Source organism: Furipterus horrens, unplaced genomic scaffold (genome assembly GCF_987537825.1).
Source record: "Furipterus horrens unplaced genomic scaffold, mFurHor1.1.pri manual_scaffold_3, whole genome shotgun sequence".
NCBI classification, from domain to species: domain Eukaryota; kingdom Metazoa; phylum Chordata; class Mammalia; order Chiroptera; family Furipteridae; genus Furipterus; species Furipterus horrens.
In genome coordinates this window covers 42,419,590-42,438,466 of record NW_028327173.1, presented here as the reverse complement: position 1 = coordinate 42,438,466, position 18,877 = coordinate 42,419,590, and the positions used below count along the sequence as shown (strand labels likewise).

General features: G+C 33.1%; 1 protein-coding gene across 1 annotated transcript in view; it reads right to left on the bottom strand.

Moving 5' to 3' along the window:
• HOOK1 (hook microtubule tethering protein 1) overlaps positions 1–18,877 on the bottom strand; it is a 56,155-nt gene that overhangs the window by 4,944 nt on the left and 32,334 nt on the right. The window contains exons 11-21 of the mRNA XM_090269543.1: positions 18,525–18,726; positions 17,836–17,946; positions 14,224–14,311; positions 14,081–14,141; positions 12,379–12,519; positions 9,979–10,072; positions 8,156–8,190; positions 7,536–7,618; positions 6,818–6,918; positions 4,767–4,868; positions 2,409–2,477 (exon numbers count right to left, since the gene is read on the bottom strand). Coding sequence (XP_090125669.1) covers positions 2,409–2,477; positions 4,767–4,868; positions 6,818–6,918; positions 7,536–7,618; positions 8,156–8,190; positions 9,979–10,072; positions 12,379–12,519; positions 14,081–14,141; positions 14,224–14,311; positions 17,836–17,946; positions 18,525–18,726 — 1,087 coding nt within the window. The remainder of the gene's footprint in view (positions 1–2,408; positions 2,478–4,766; positions 4,869–6,817; positions 6,919–7,535; positions 7,619–8,155; positions 8,191–9,978; positions 10,073–12,378; positions 12,520–14,080; positions 14,142–14,223; positions 14,312–17,835; positions 17,947–18,524; positions 18,727–18,877) is intronic.

Below are 18,877 nucleotides of genomic sequence, written 5' to 3'. Positions count from 1 at the left end.
CACAGTGAGAAACTTTAGGGGACTTTAAAATAAGTGTTGTTACTAGAAGCACTTTATTTTGCATTGTACAGATGTTCATATTTCTAAAGAAAACGTCTATGGAACGCAAAGTGTTTTAGCTCAAATAAAGCAATTTAAAAAGTGTTAATGGAGTGCTGTATGTGTGCTTCGTGTGTATCAATGAACGGATAATGAGTCACAGATTCAATTTACTGAGCCTGAAAAGGTTAAAATCAGCTTAATACATTAAACTAAAATACATACTCAGTTTACTTACCAACATTTTATGTTATTTATTTTTAAAATATATTTTGTTGATTATGTTCTTACAGCTGTCCCAAATTTCACCCCCTTTGCCACCTTCCACCTAGTACACCCTACTCCCTCTGGCAATCCACTCCCTTTAGTTCATGTCCATGGGTCATGTATGTTAAGTCCTTTGGCTACTCCATTTCTTAATATTGTTCTTAACATGCCCATGGCTATTCTGTACCTATCAATTTATACTTCTTAATCCTTGCATCATTTTCCCCATTCTTCCCCTTCCCCCTCCCAACTGATACCCCTCAAAATGATCTCCATACCTATAATTCAATTTCTGTTCTGCTTGTTTGCTTAGTTAGATTCAGTTGTTGATAGTTGTGAGTTTGTTGTCATTTTCATGTTCATAGCTTTTATCTTTTTTCCTTAAATAAGTCCCTTTAACATTTTATATAATAATGGCTTGGTGATGATGAACTCCTTCAGCTTTACCTTGTCTGGAAAGCACTTTATCTGCCCTTCCATTCTAAATGATATCTTCGCTGGATAGAGTAATCTAGATTGTAGGTCCTTGCTTTTCATCACTTTGAATATTTCTTGCCTGCAAAGTTTCTTTTGAGAAATCAGTAGGTAACTATCCGCTTTTCTCTTGCTGCTTTTAAGATGCTCTCTTTATCTTGAACCTTTGGCATTTTAATTATGATGTGTCTTGGTGTGGTCCTCTTTGTGTCTATCTTGTTTGGGACTCTGTGTTTCCTGGACTTGTAGGTCTATTTCATTCACCAAATTAGAAAGTTTTCTTTGATTATTTTTTCAAATAAGTTTTCAATCTCTTGGTCTTCCTCTTCTTCCAGCACTCCTATGATTCAAACATTAGTACTTATGAAGTTGTCCCAGAGACTCCTTAACCTATCCTCGTTTTTTTTTAAATTCCTTTTTGTTCATGCTGTTCTGATCCAAATTTTTTTCCTCGTGTTTAAAATCATTGATTTGATTCTTGGCTTCATCCACTCCACTGTTCGTTCCCTATAAATTTTTCTTTATTTCACTTAGTGTAACCTTCATTTCTGCCTGGGTCTTTTTTATTTTGTTGAAATACCCTATGAGTTCCTTGAGCATCCTAATAACCAGTGTTTTGAACTCTGCATCTGATAGACTGCTTATCTCCATTTTGTTTAGTTCTTTTTCTGGAACTTTGTTCTGTTCTTTCATTTGTGCCATATTTTTTTGTCTCTAATTTTGGCAGCCTCCTTGTATTTGTTTCTATGTAACAAGTAGAGCTGCTTTGATTCTGTTTTAGTAGCATAGGCTATTGTAGAAAAGCATACCCATAAGTTGGATGGGGTGGAGCCTTAAGTAATCGCCAGGGCCGGCAACCCACATGAACCAGCTTGATGGAGTCTCTGATATGATGTCACCGCTCTGTGGCTCTGTGTGAGGGAGGGCTCAGAAAGGGGACAGTGCCACTGCTTGGCCTCTGGAGTTTTGTCTGGAAGGAAGCTGTCCCCCAGCATTCTCCCTGATGCTAGACACTTCAATTTCTCCCAGTATGTCACTGGTGCCCTCCTAGCTGCTTCCCTAGTGCTGAAGCCCAGAGGGAATGAGTCTGCACAAGTCTTAAGACAGTTGCAGGCCCTTTCTAAGGAGACTCCTGAGAATCCTGCAGTTTCTTCTGCTGCCCCAACCCCCACTGGTTTTTACAGCCAGAAGTTTTGGGGACTTATCTTCATGGCACTGAAACCCTGGGCTGGGTGGTCTGGTGTGGGGCTAGGGTCCCTTGCTCCTGAGGTATCCCTCCTGATTTTTAACTACCACACATGGGTGTGGGATTGCCCATTCCATGTCTCTACATCTCCGAGTCTCTGCCCCTCCTATCCATCTGGATGAATATGGCTTCTTTAATTCCTTGGTTGTATGAGGAGGCAAACCGTGTTTATCTATGCCTCCATCTTGACCCTTGATAGTACCAACATTTAAAAAGGAAGAGAATATGACAGAAAATAACCTGAGTGCAATGAACACAGGGTAGTTTTTGTTTACATATATAACATGTATATACTGATTTGTCATATAAAATCTATTTCCTGGTCAAAATGTTTAATAAACACTATTCTAAACATCTAAATATTGACTGAATTTCAACTCACCTTATTATACCAGGCAGAAACAATGAGTTTTTCTTCATAATCACGGAATTTTGCTACTTTACATTCACTCTGGAAAAATATATGAACACTATTAAAATCCCCCCCCAAAACCCCAAATGACTAAAAATAGAATCATTTCTTCACATGTTCATTATTGAGAGAATTTGATGACTGCATTTTGAGGCACATAAAATCATAAAAATGTAAACTGAATCATGGAGAAATGCATGTACAACAGCTTCAAAGGGTAAGATTGTGACTAGTAAATTATTTCAGAAACTTTACTGTGAGAAAGAATAGATATTAAAAAACAACAAAAGAAAAAATAAGAAATTAGTGATTCTTATGCCACTGTCCTCTCTATCTAGAAAAAAGTAACAACTGGTTTAGGTAACAACAGAACTGCACCTATTGAAGAGTCAAAACTAAGGAGAAAGAGGATGTAATAAAAAATACCCCAGAAAATCCTTTACATCTCCTATAAAGCTTAGCATGACTTTTTATCTCTCAGTTCTTGATGACCTATATACTAGATTGCCTCTGACCATAGTTACATGCCACCTAGAGACTGACATCCATTTCTTAATTATCCTAACATAGCTGATTTTATAATTTTGTTGAGTACCAGATATAGTTGGAGCATATAAAAATTATACTTTTAAAACATATGAAAGTTCCCACAACAAAATGCTGATGATGGAAAGAGCATGCAGGAAATGAGGGAGTTAAAATGCCTTTCTTCTGGCTCACTCCATGCAAACACTCCCCAGGAAAGGTGGCAGATAGAACAAACTCTGTTACATTATTTTTCTCCTTTATACCCTTTCTCAGTGTATAGATAAATATACATAAATTAAAGGCCCACATGCTCTGAGCCCTAGAGTTAAAGGGCTGCATGTCAATCATCAACAGTGCTGTCCATTGTCATTGGCTTTTACTGGAAAGTGAATACTAAGAGCAACTTAGATTTCAGAGATTCAATCCAACTATCATTATGTGACAGATGAGGAAACTGAGGACCAGAGAGGGAAGGTGACCACTTTAATATAAGTTACCAAAAAAGCTGTAAACCTGGCCTCTGATTTATACAATATTTAATGGTGGGAAAACAGAGATACAAGATAGAGCCTCTGGCCTCAATTTATTCTGACACAATTAAAAATTAAAAACGATGCTACTGTGGGATGAAGTCATGAGTTTAAAGTACATGGATTCACTACAGACAGATAATTTTGCCTAAGGCATACAGGGAAAGCTTCATAGAGGAATAGAGATTTGAGTTGGATCCTCAAGAATGAATAGCATTTCTTCAGAGAGATATCCCTAACCAGTGCTTTTTATAATAACCAACATGGCCTGAACAAAAACGTACACAAAGTCACAGAAGGCTGTTGTGTATTCTCGATGTTAAAGTCTTTACATTTTTAAACGAAGTATTTTCACCACAGCCCATATCTATTGATACTGGCTCAGAAATAACGTGAAGAAAATGGTAAGTGAACATAATGTGTTTCTTTGAAATAAAACCAACTATCAATTATGAGACTTTCAAGGCAAGTATATAGAATTCAACAAGGCTCTGCAATTACCCACATGTCATTATGAGGAAGTATATACTGACTTCAAGAATAGCATCGAATCTCATCACAGTATTAAAACCAGTAGTTTTGTAAAACACTTTGCAAAGGAAATTAGAACACGCCCAATTATAAAACCTAAAAATATACAATTCTATGCTGACATATTTTATACTTCACCCAGCTCATAAAAATAATATAATCACTGACACCAAAATAACCTTAAAATGTAAAGACTCAGCTAACTAATGAAAACATGCAACTACCAACACAATTTTGCATGATTCATAACAGACTGTCACTTTACTCAAGGGCTTACTGGGACTTACTTAGAAGTACTTCCATTTCTCAGAAATTCCACCTAATAAGTTTGTTTGGGTTCAGTGAAGAGATAAGATAAATTTGGTTAACTGAGTACAGTTCCCTATTTAAAAGGTGAACTTGGTCTCTTTCATTTCTTTTTTTTTTTTTTTTTCCTGAATGAACTCTCATCGACATAATTGTAAGAGAAGCATGACAGTGGAGTCTAATAAAGAACTAAATGGTATCCACATGACAGGCTGTCACAGAGGGAGAGAGATGCATACAGCAGGATGCATAAACTGTGGAGAGACTGATCTCCTGGGCTAGTGGGTGCACTGCAACAAACATACACAGGACTAAAACAGAACACTTCTAACTTCTTGTGAAACTTAGTCACTGATGGCAATATATGTCAGTAGTTAATTACCAAGATTACCCAGCATAACTAAGAGGAGATGTGTAAGTATGGAAGTATTACCTCCAGAATCTCAATTCTTCTCTCTTTCTCTGCCAACTGCTTCCTAAGTAGCATTATTTCAGCTGATGCTGGATTTAATTTGGGATCTAAAGTTTTTATTACCTGTTGAAAGAAAAAAATTATACTCACTTTATCTTATCAAATGTTGAAATATAAGAACGAACATAGTCTATAAAATTAGTGTAAGTGAAAATTATCCAGCAGCTAACTATAGTGTCTCAAATTTAATTTGAATTGCAAAATAACTCATTCTATAGCTAAGAAATATTAAAATTCAGTACAAAAATGAAAAGATCCTCAACCCAAAATCAAATTTCCTTTGATTTTGGTTCAGTAATCAGGGATAGTTATTTGGCCTTATCAAATTTTGAGCACTGAGGTCTTGAAGTGACCCCTGCTACACTTTCTAACTTGAGCATACCTTTTTAAGTTAAAATAAATTCAGTAATTATAATGGAATTTGCTAATTATACAAACTAAGAGTGATACATACAAAAAATTCTTAGCAGCAATCTTTTTTACTATCACTAGTTAAATGTAGTAATTCAATATATAAGATCAATGTAATACATAGTGGTGATTTTGTCTGCAAACACTAGGGTGACAATCACATTTATGTAAATTACTAAATATTGATTAAAACCCAAATATTTGCATACAATAGTGTTCTGAGACTTAGCTGAACTATGTAGTCAGCAGTGTTAACAGAAAATCAACTTAGAAGCATCAGGAATAAATTACAAGGAAAAACAAGTTTCTAATAATAAGGTCATCTGTATGATGTAACTACAGACCCATTAAAAATATTTAAAATTATTTAATGAATTAGGAAAATGTCATGCACAGTGACAGAGATAGGAAAAAAAAAAAGAGTAGAAAGGTAATATGCTTAACAGTTCCTGAGATAATATGCATTGAAAAATATTCACTGTTAAGAGAAATATACCAAAAGGTTAATAGCAGTTGTCTCTGAGAACCTTTCTATGCTTTATATTTTTTACTAAAGGCATTTATACTTTTGTAACTGAGAAAACCTGAACTGTGGCACAGATTGCCTGGATGTGTACCAAACCCTGCCTCCCTGGAACTTGAGTGTGGCCATATGCCTGAGTTCTACCCACTGAAGTGAGAGTGGAAGTGGTTTACACTGTTTCCAGGCTTGACCCATTACATATCTCCCACACAATCTATGCTCTCTCTCTTATCTACTAGTTGGACAATGTCAATGAACTTGGGAACTATGTGTTGAAGAAGGCAGAACCTTTGCAACCTTAGGACTGTGAATGACTGTGTGGAGCAGAGTGCCTCCCCCACTGATGACTGGGTTTCATGTGACCAAGAACTAAATGTCTATCTTGCTATGCCTTAAAATCTTGGGGTTTCTCTGTTGCTGCAGGGACTATTTATGCCTTAATGAATATTATATAAAACTTAAACATAAGAAGGGCAGATATTGTCAGTATTTTAAAGCTTCATTGTAAAATTCTTTTTTTATTCAGTATATTGACATTTTCAGTACATTGACATTTTTCTGAGAGAACACTTACAGTTTATTCGGAAAATCTGTGGTTTCATTAAACAAAGTTTTTATGAGACCAGTGCTAACAGGCACTTAGAGTATAAAATTTTTAAAAAATGAATAATTAGTGTGGTGAACATTAGCATGCTGTTTAACTATCTAAGCTAGACTATATGCTAAAATAATTTCAAACAAGATTGAAATGGTAAATTTTCACAAAAGACAAATATACCTTCACTTTAACAGCCAAGAATGCCACATATTATAGTGGTCATTTTCTCTAATGAGGTCTCTACAGCGCATTTTTAAACTGTTCCTAGCAGCCATGCGTTCATTTCACCTGATGCTTAAGAGTGAGAGGGAGAGAACAGAGGGCTGACCTGAAAACACTCCCGAAGCCTGACCAGCAAGGCAGGGGAGTGGGAGGGAAATGACATGATACAGAAACAAGAAGAGCAGTACAATCAGGTGGAACAGGCCTAATAAGCACCTGAGTCACAGAGACTTGAGCCCTGCAAGATAAGTCACTCACATTTCTTGCTTTCTCTAAGTACATTTTATATCGTTCCTCCATTGCTTTCATGTCTTCATCTTTCTTCTGAAGAGCAGCTTCAAGTTCACTGATTTTTTGTGCTGTAATTGAAAATGAAATGAAACATGACCAATTACTCCCTATTTAAAATACTCCATCCTCATATACAAAAATATATTTATCACATTTATTTTCTAAGGAGTGATAAGAGAATTTAAACCTTGTGTATTTATTCTTTGTATTGCATTCTTAGTTAAAACTTGAACTACAACCAATACAACCTCAATCACTTCATATTATTTTTTTCTTAAAAAAATCTAGTCTGCTTTATCTAGTTATTTCTTTCTTTTCTATCAAGTATTGCAATGAAAAAATACACCTTACAATGTAAACACAACCGTTATAAAAGAAAATAAAGCATACATTTTATATAATGTTCAAAGTTCATTTTAATCTGATTTTAAGTCATTATTTATATTTTAATAGTATTAATTCTATTACATTTCAAAATGTTTGATACTCCTACATATCATTCAGTTCATTACTTACTTTTTCTGCATTAAGATGATATCATTTATTAATATTTAAATCACTAAAAATTATCACAGTACTTATTTGCAATGTATGTATCTATGCTTTGTCCAAAGTTATACACAATTCTTATATTTGTCAACTAGAAAGGGTAAGTCCTTAGATCCAGGTTTTTATAAATACCTACCATTTTGGTTTACATCTGGCTGAAGATCTTCAATGAGCTCTTGTTTCTTCTGTAATTCTTCATGGACCTCTGTTAGTTTTTCCCTAATCAATGGAAAGAACAAGGAGCTTTGGAGCCAAACAAACCTAAGAATGAAAACTGGTTTCTGCCACATAACATTTCTGGACTGTGGGCTAGTCACTTTCTGATCCTTACTTTCCTCACCTGTGAAATGGGAAGAATACCTGCCAAATATTACAGGAGTTATTGTGAGAATGTAAACTGGTTGGCATATGGTGGGTGCCAAAGATGTGAGATTTTTTCCTACCACCTTTGCTTCCTACAGAAGTTAAAAGAAATACTTTATAGGATAAACATTCCACATTTCTGCATAATCTAATTGTGATAGTTGCCGGCTTTGTAAATTCTTCAGTAACTGAAAGATGTAGAAGTTTGGGATCATTGGCAGGTAGGCTGAACCTTTTAGCATGTATTTCTTTTTGCTTTTTGGTCGCAGTGGTGAACATTCAATTGGCACCAGGGTATTTGCTTTTATAAACAAAATCAGAAAAGATACTACTTTAGAACTTTTAAAACCCTTCCCCTCTCATATTTTGAAATGAAATATCAGTTTTACTTACATATGAGCTTCCAACTTCTGTTTTAGTTTGCTGGACTATAAAAATTAAAAATAGTTGCTGTAAGGTAACTATCATGGCAAAGACAAGTTTTCCAGATATCAAAATCTCTTCACTTCCTTTTATTTTTTTTTTTTTTTTTTTTTTTTGTTTTTATTATTATTTTTATTACTATTTTTTTTTTTTTATTTTGGTTTTTCAATTACAGTTGTCCCCTTTTCCCCCAATTTCACTTCCTTTTAAAGGTGTATTATTTAAAATTATAAATGGGTTGAAAATTTGTAATTTTAATAATAAACTTTTAAGAACATGATTTAGGCATTTTTTTCACTTCAAATGGAAAGGAAAAGAAACAAAATAAGAGTACAATAGCAGAAAGAAAAATGTTTCTTATTTCTGAATACAATGCAAATAAAATTTCAACTTGAAGAAAAATAGAAAATGCAAGCTGAACATGATATATAGAGGAGTATCAAACACTTAAATGCCTGAAGACTCATTCACATAAAATTTTTAAGATTTTAGGCCATTAATAAAGAATGGACTTAAAAAACTAAATTATCTTCATAATAAACCTTTGTCTTAACATCAAAATGGTAAACACTTTAATCTTAACATCAAAATGAAGAAATCAGATTTTGTTAAAAAATATAATTCAAAACATAAAATTTCCTCCTTAAAAAAAACAGGAATTTAAATAGTAATGGTAATTCTGTATCTACTGAATAGCTACAGAGTTTAAAAATATAAAATTTGAAATACAATTTGGACACCAACACAATTTTTAAAAGGAAACTTAAAATCTTTAAAACACTGCAATCCAAAATGTACTCCTCCAAATAGATTCCATTTTTAAATTATTCCCTAAGGTGCCTTAAAAATATATTTGTATTAGAGAGGTTACAATACCGTATATATGCACATATGAGATGCCGCCATGCATGAGACGATTTCTATTTTCCAAGCCCCCAGGGAAAAAAGAAAAAATCATATAAAGGATAAAAAAGACAGAAAGGAAACATAAGCCTTTCAATCTTCCTTTTCATCTCTTTACTTATTCTCCTTAAGTTTTCTCCCCCACCAACACAAGTACAATCACCTAACATTCCACCCTGATCAATATGTGCCTAATACACAATTAACCCTATCTTTCTACTATTGTTTTAAATACACCCCTCCCTCAATTATCACTTCTTTTCTCCTCTTATACAGAGATCAAACTATAGGAACACTGCTAATTATATTTAGGCTGTTTGAGCTCCTTTAAGTCCTCTTATTTATTTCTGCCCTCAAAATATATGCCATCAAAATCCATTAGAAATGGCAAGGTCATGAATCAGTATGGAAGGAAGCAAGAAACAAGGGGCAATGTCTTCAAGACTGCATTAAGGTGCCTGTCCTTTGGAGACTGGTATAAAACACTTCTTGACTGCTCTTTTGGTCAAAATAATTTTCTCTTTCTTTCTTATTAGAAGTTTTTTTCAATTCTGACTGATGCTTATTCTCACAAGGGTTTTTCTCAATCTAGCCCTGTTGGATTCCCAGCAAAACTGTGAAGGCCTCAAATGAAGCATGTTCTCAATCAAGAATTACCATGAACTTACTAAGGTGTTGAAGCAGGACAGATAGAAATAATCTTCCAATACATATGAGTGATTTATAGGCTTCAAAATGGCAAAAATTGCTGCATCTGTTATGCAGATATATACGGTATATATATACTGTCAATGATGTGTAGCACTTTCAAACACAAGATTAATTTGAGCATCAGGACCTATTACAGAGAGTCCACACAGCAGAATTATTATAATTTTTAAGTTACTTACACTCTCCCCTTCAGACTTGGAGCCTTGTTCCTGTAAAGACTTCTGGAGATCCTCAATCTGCTGCTGCAATTCTTGGATACGCTCTTTGCTCAGCCTATTTTAAGATGAATCATATGTGTTTATTTGTACTGAAAGTCAAAGTAGTTAAGGATCTATAAAGATGCATTTATGCAATTTAACTCACAAAGTATGCATTTAATAGCAATAACAGATGCCGAAAAATTATCTGTGGCTAGGTGTAATAGATAGTATATATATATATATAGTATATAGGAAGCTATTTTCAAGGAAATATTTAATAAAAGAAGACATTTTTATTCTGAAAGCATATATATACCCATATTTAAAAATTTAAGGTACTTTATGTGTTAGTGGTGAAAATAAAACATTTCTACACTGTACTCACTAGAATAAAAATAAGAAAACCAGCTCAATTTCCTACAGTTGTATTTTTAATGAACAGCAACTAGGTATACTTGTCCTATTTCAAATTTCAGTGTATTAGGAGAAGAGGAAGGTCACCATTTTCCAACAATTTCTTCATGATTTGTTTTTTAAATTAAAGAGGATGGCACTAGCCACTAATGTAGATTTTTTCACTTGCTATAATCACATTCCTTAAAACCATGCTTAAGAGTCATCTTAGCTAGAAGTTACCAGCAAGAGAGAGTATCATATATGTATCTGTCCAGAAAAAGTCCAGCCACTTGCTATAGTGAGAATGGTTGGTGCAACGCCGATGTAGCCTGGCAGCCAAGAAGAGTGGACTGGAATGAGCATGTGTGAACAATGACAACTTCACTGTACTGGTCAGTGGGGGCAGTAATGCCATTGAGCAAACATGTTTACTGTGTGGCCATTGCATTCAAAATGACTGAGTGAGCAGAGCAATGAATCTGCAGCAAATTTTGCATTAAGCCTGACATTTCTCTGTGGAAACTACTCGGATGATTCAGAAGGCCACAGCTATAGGCAACTAGTGACTGTCAGCTTCATTACACAACACACTCATTCATGAATCATGTCTCGTGCAGAGTTTTTTAGTGAAACATCAAATCACCCAGGTGACTCAGCCCCCTACAGCCCAGATTTGGTGCCCTGTGACTTCTGGCTTTTTCAAAACTAAAATCACCTTTGAAAGGGAAGAGAATTCAGACCATCAATGACAATCAGGAAAATATGACGGGACAACTGATGGCAACTGGGAGAATTGTGTGAGGTCCAAAGGTGCCTACTTTGAAGGGGACCGAGGCATCATTGTCATATGTACAATTTTCTTGTATCTTCTTCAATAAATGTCTCTATTTTTCAGATTACATGGCTGGATACTTTCTGGACACACTTATTATATGTGTACGTATGTGCAATTATTACATAATAATATTTTCATATGTCTATTTTTCTATACTAAAGCAGAAACTTAGCATCTCCAGTGTCAATTGATATTAAACTGTAGCAGATAGTAATATTTAATAATCCCTTCAGGAAACTAAGTGTTATTCTTTGTTTAACCACAGCTGAGTAATGTGTGCATGCAGGTATGAGAGACAAGGTTCATGTGTCTGTTAGATTCCTGGTGGTCTCTAATACCCAATAAAGTTTGGTCAAGTATGTTGAAATACCTTTACTTCAAGTATGCTATTTATCAGGGAAGGTTGCATAGCAGTTAAGAGCAGAGACTCAGGAAACAGACTGACAGTCCAATGTAGGATCCAGAATTTACTAGCTGTGTAACTCTGCGCAAGATACTCAACCTAACCTCCTTGTACCTCAGCTTCTTTATCTATAAAAAAGTGATAATCATACTTATTACTTCATAGTTATTATGAGACTTTATTGAGTTAATACCAAAACGTGCTTAGAAAAGTGCCTGGCATATAGTAAGCATTATATAAATGTTATATTTTTTAATATTATATTTTTGAACACCTATCATTGGTATCAGATAACTATACCATTTGCTTTAAACATAGCTGTAATCTTCATAACCTACAAATAGGTATCACCTCAAATTTACAGCTGAGGACACTTAAGTGTAGATTTAAGTAACTTGCTCAGAAGCAGTTAAGTTTAAGAAGTGAGATTCAAATTTGACTCTGTAATCTATATCCCATCTACGCACCAAACTGCAGTAGAAAACTAGATTGTCATTTATTTATTTGTTAAATTTTCTGTCAATTGTGAAGACATACAAATAAAATTCAAGGATAAGCAACCTGTTTAACAAAGTCTGCTCAAAGTAATGGGTAGTGAAGGACTAACAACAACAACAACAATTAATCTTCTTCTAAAAATCCCAATTATTTTAACTACAATGATATTTTCCACTTCTGTAAATCAAGATTCTGTGGTTAGGTAACTGGAACATCATGACTTGTTCATTATGAAGTAGCATGTCACCTTTGCTCGGTTTCCAATTCATTCATCTTGCGATGCTTCTTATCTAGCTGCTCCTGAAGTTCTTCAATACGTTGGTTTTCCGTACCTTCCTGCTGTAAGCGAAGCATCTTATTTTCATGTTGCAGTCGAATAAACACCTCCCTGATATTGAAAAATGAAATTTGTTTTTAAATTTTTTTAATGTGAGATTTTTTACATTCTTAACTTTCGAAAAAAAGGAAATTTCTGTCCACTCAATAGCTGTGATTTAAAAATGTTGCCAAAGCTTCCGAAAGTTTTCAAGAAAAAAAAAAAACTATGTACATTGTAAGATTATGTCTCAAGAAAGAAATAATAAGTTTTTTAAGGTATAGTATAAGGTTATGCTATGTATTATTAAATGTTTATTATGCAAATTCCTAACAGGTGATATGAACTATTTTAATTTGATAATTTAGAAATTATTCACTAAAGCTAATACAGAGCATATTCTTAAAAATATATAAAGGAAAAACAATAGATTTAAGAAACTACAGTTTGGCTACACTTTTAAAATATATTTTTATGATAATGGCAGTCATATTACTATCTCCAGATTTTTTCTTGTTTTTAGAAAAACATTTTATTAAAGGTTTACATACACGTGTTTTTAATGCAAATGATAGAAATGTTATTAAATTAAAAAGTAATGCTTGTCTACCTGATGCCCTCTTAAATCTCATTGCCCAAAAGTAACTACTATCAATCTCAATTTTTACTTCTCTGAATGCTAGCACTATAACTTTAAAAAATAGGGTCATATGGTTATTTGTAAATGATACTAGTATAACAAGACAGAGCTCCAGCATGTAAGGAGCTCTATCTAACGTGAAATTCAAAAACTTTGTAAACATTATGCTTAGTGAAAGAAGTCAGTCCCAAAAGTCTACATATTATATGATTTCATGTTTATAAAATGTCCATAATAGGCAAATGTATGGAGTCACAGAGCAGATAACTGGTTGTCTGGGGGTGAACTTGGAGGAGAGGCAGGAATGAGAAATGACTGCTAATATGTACTGGGTGTCTTCTGGAAGAATGAAAATGTTCTGCAATTAGATAGCAATGATGGTTGCACAATTCATGACTATACTAAAAACCACCAATTCTACATTTTTAAATAGGTGAATTATAACTCAATAAAGCTATTTAAATAAAGTATAGAGTCTAACATATTGAATAAAGCTGTCACCACAGAAAGGAAAAGAAAACCATAAAAATATCAGATTAGTCAAATGTCTATAAATAAACATAGCAGTAAAATACCAAAATAAAAGATGGGTCAAGAGGAACATCTAAAATTTGTATTTTATTTAACCTCTTCTTAATGCTTCTGTTATTATTGACAGCTCCTCTCCTTTTCTTTTCACAACATGGATTTGAATACCAGGTATTAAAAACATTATCCATAGAGTTTAAGGATAGGAAAAGAAGTTCAACACAATAAAGATCATAATATTAAAAACTAGAATATGCCATTTCAGCTAGTTTGTAAAATTTTACTTTTGATAAATTTTAAAACTGCTATAGTAGCAATAACAATCTGACTTAGAAACTTCAAGGAGATGAGATCAAGTAATTTTGAGCACTGTGACTTATAAAAGTTTTAGAGGCTAAGAAATTTACAAAAAAAACGAAATCATATTTCTAATATCAAGTATGGATTATCAATAAAAAAATTTACCTATATTCCACTGGCATAATCTCAGCAGCAAGATTTTCATAACTTTTTGCAGGAGATGCATCTAAACAACAACAACAAAATAGATTTAACATTTCAGTATCTCTACCATTAAAAAAAACTTTTCTAAATCCAACAAAATTTACCTGTTTGGTTTAGGTGATCCTGTTGTACTTGTGAACACCGAAGCTCTTCATTTGTTTCTTTCAGAGTATCACGCTGTTCTATTAGTCTCTAAAAAAGAATTGTTTATATAAGCAACATTTTTAGTTCTCCCCACAGACAGTGTACTTTATACTTACAATAATTTATCTTAATGACTAAACTTGGTAATTGGCAATGTTTTAGTTTTAGTGCTAAGGGGGTCGGTAATTTTCTCTTGTATAAATCACAAAAATAATATCGTCTTTGTATAACACAACTCTTGTTATTTCCCCATTAGATAGCCTGTCTTTGAACCAAATGAATGTAATTATACAACAGAGTAAAAATATACAACTGTAGAGTAATATTTTAAAAAAGGCATGGACTTTGGAGGCAACTAGATCATGGCTTGAATTCCAGCTTTACTCCTTTCTAGCTATATAATCTAGGGCAAGTTATGTGACTCTTTGGCTTTAGTATCCATATCATCAAAATATAAATATTGACATATATAAACCCTTGCAAAAGTATTTTGAGTAAAAAGTTAGGGTTTGTCAAGTAAACACAATATAGTCTTATGTGTAAAGATGCTGGAGACTTATTTCTTTTTATTACTGGTGTGAAATTCTACTAAAAAAAGTGATAAGTAGCATCTTGAAAGTATATATTTGTGGTTTAATATCCAAAAATCAATGTAATAATTAACTACACTAATAAATAACCACATTAATACAATAAAAGACAAAACCACGTATCATTTCAATGACCCAGAAAAAGCATGTGAGAAACTCTAACATCCTTTTATGATAAGAACATGCAACAAACTAAGAATAAAAGAAATGTCCTCAACTTCATAAAAGGCATCTGAAAGAAATGGCAAAAGAATGAATGCTTTCTCCTTAATATGAGAGCCAAAAGAATGATATCCACTCTTGCCACTCCTATTCAATATAGCACTGGAGATTACAGCCAGGACAATTTGACAAAAAAAAGAAAAAGAAGGCATTTAAACTGCAAAGAAAGAAACAAAAGTATTTCCTTTTGCAGGTGTCCTGATCTCATATATAGAAAATCCTAGTAAACCCACTAAAAAGTATTAGAAATAGTAAGTGAATTCAACAAAGTTGCAAGATACAAGATCAATGTACAATAATAAATTGTATTTCTATACATCAGCATTAAAAATTTCAAAAAATTGAGAAAATAATTTCATTTATAATAGCAACAAAAAGAATAAAACTCAGAAATAAACCTTTAAAAAGTACATATCTTATATGATGAAAATTATAAAACATTCTTAAAAGAAGCTAAAAACCCAAATAAATGGTATGTTATCTCACTTCAAGGATTAGAAACTTAATACTATTAAGGTGGCAATGTTTCCAAATTGATCTATAGATTCAGGCAATCCCATCTTTTAAAAGAACAAAGTTGGAGAACTCATGCTGGCCAATTACAAAACTTAGTATAAAGCTAATTATCATTATAGTGTGGTACTAGCATAAAGCTAAATATACAATCAATGACAAAAAAACTGAATGTCCAGAAATAAACTCTTACATTTATGGTCAAAAATTTTTTTTTTTCATAAACAATTAATAGACCTTTTGTTGCAGTTTCATGTTTGCAGAAAAATTGAGGAGACAGTACAGAGTTCCCATATATTCCCTCATCTTCCCCCCATGTCCAGTTTCCCTTATTTTTAGTATCTGGTATTATTATAGTTATTTATAAGAACTGATGAGCCAATATTGATAAACTATTACTAATGGTCACAATTTACACTAATGTTCATTCTGCTTTACTTTTATGAGTTTTGACAAATGGATAATGTATCCATCATTACAGTTTCATGGCCAATTGATTTTTAACATGGGTACCAAGACAATTCAATGGAGGAAAGAAAAGTATTGTGAACAAATAGTGCTGGGACAACTGAATATCCATTCACACACCAATGAAGTTAGACCCCTATCTTACACCATATAAAAATCAATTCAAAATTGATCACAGACTAAATATAAAATGAAAAAGTATAAAACTACTAAAAGGGTGTGAATCTTTACATCCCTCAGTTACTCAATGGTTTCACAGAAACATTACCAAGAGAAGCATAAACAACAAAAGAAAAAAATAAATAACTATGACTTCATCAAATAAAAATTATTCTGTAAACAATACCATCAAGAAAGAGAGAAGACGATCCACAGAAGGGAAGAAAAACATTCGCAAATCATGTATCTGATGAGGAACACGCATCCAGAATATATAAAGAACTTTAAAAACCAATAATAAAAAGCAAGTAACCTAAATAAAAGATGAGCAACAAATATGAAGAGACATTTCTCCAAGGAAGATATACAAATGGCCAATAAGGACATGAAAAGATGCTCAACATCACTAGTCATTAGGGAAATACAAATCAAAACCACAATGACATACCACTTCATACCCATCAGGACAGTTGAAATTAAGTAGTAGGTATTTGAAAGAATGTATAGAAATTGGAACCTTCAAAAATTGCTCGTAAGAGTAAAAAATGGTTCATCCACTTTAGAAAACAGTTTAATAGTTCTTCAAAAGGTTAAACTTAGTTATCAAATGACCAAGCAAAGCAATACCATTCCTAGGTATATAGTCAAAAAATGAAAACATATGCAAATAAAAAACTTGTATATAAATGTTCATGGCCACATTATCTGTTTAATAATCAAAAAATATAAATAGCCCAAATGTCAATAAACTGATGAACAGATAAAGTGTGGTATATCTATACAATAGAGCATTATTCAGCAGTAAAAATGAAGCACTGACACATTCCACCGCATGGGTGCACCTTGAAAGCATTATGCTAAATTAAAGAATCTAGTCATAAAACTACCGTAAGTGTATGACTCCATATCCTGGGTAGACAAAGCAAATCTACAGAGACATCAGATTACTGGCTGCAAAGACTGGGAGAGAGGAACCAGAATGTGGAGTGGCCACTAATGGGTATGGAGGCTCCTTTTTTTTTTTTTTTTTTGTTGTTGTTGTTTTTTCAATTAGTTGTCCCCTTTTCTCCCAATTTCTCTCCCCCACCCAACCCACCCCTTCTCCTGCAATCATGTCCCTCCCCATTGTCCATGTCCATGAGTCATTTATATATGTTCTTTGACTAAACCCTTCCCTTACTTATCCCCCTTCTCTCCCTCCTGGAGGCTCCTTTTTGAGTGATGTTGGTGTTCTACAATTTGATTATCGTGGTGGTTGCACAGCTCTGTGAATATACTAAAAACCACTGAATTGTACACTTTATGTGGGCAAAATTTATGGTATATAAATTAAATCTTAATAAAATCGCTAAAAATCACATCTATGGTTCTCATTCTTAAGAAGTCCACAGTCCACAGCTGAAAAACATTGGACCAAGATGTATGACCTTGACTCTGTTACGTGATCTTCCAAGGAAACTACCAAAACTGCATGAAGAATTTTTACAAGACTTTCTTTTACACAAGCAATTTCAATTTGAAGAAAGAAGAACTGGTTGATATCATTTCTATTCTTAGAATAATAAGGACCATATTAAAATCTAAAAGCAGACAGACATTATCAATTATATTGATATTTACCTCTTTTTCCTTAAGTAAAGCTTCATGTTTTTCTTCAAGCCGCTTCATTTCAAATGCTAGTGTGTCTGCCCTTTTGGATTCAGAGGAAAGCTTACTGTGTAGATCCTGAACCTTTTGTCAGAAACAAAAGTAAAACACAAGAGTATATAATACTGATAGTTTGATTTCAGAGTTCAATAAATGAGACACTGTAAATAAAATTATGGTAAGACTATAGTCTAATTCTAAATATTTGTGGAAACAGCATGTAGATAAGAAGAATTAATATAAATTTTAAAACACCCAAGTAACAATTTAGGCAAAAAAAAACAAAAAAAAAACAATCAGCCTTCTACTGTTTCCACAGGTTGTTTGATAAATAATATAACAGAGTATTTTAGCTTAGAGTTCCATTATGTAGGCTTATATCACTGGTTACCAAAAATCTTGATACAAAAAAACAAACAAACAAAAAAAAAACGGTCCAAAAACATATAAGCTCAGAGCCAATAAAAATGTAAAACACCTAGATAACTCAAACTCACTTAACAACTCTTGAATTAAATATACATAGAAGAAATTTATCATAAGTTCACGGCTGACTATAGCCAATGTTTCATCATTTTTATGCCATTCTTAAAGCATGAAATGGAATAACAAAGTTGAGCTCTTTCAATTTTAATGATTAAAAAATTAAGATATTTTCTTACCTGTCTCTTGTATGTTTCTAATTGTGTACGTGCTGCATTTGCCTTCTTTAATTCTTCTTCTAAGCTGACTGTGTTATGCATATACATCATGTTTGTTTCCTGTAAAGTTTTCACCTGCTTGCGAAGGTCATTCAGATCTTGGAGCTTCTGACGATATATCTCAACAGTTGATTCCAGTTTATTTGCTTTATCAGAGGTAGCTCTAAAATAATAAAGACTAAATATTACTGTGTAAAAACTAATAAATGCACAAAATTTTCTTCTGGCTGTAAAATGAGTCTCCCAAATAAACTCTCTATTGGCAAAAAATAAAAATAAAAAATAGAGACAGAGAAATAATGAATTTAGCCAGA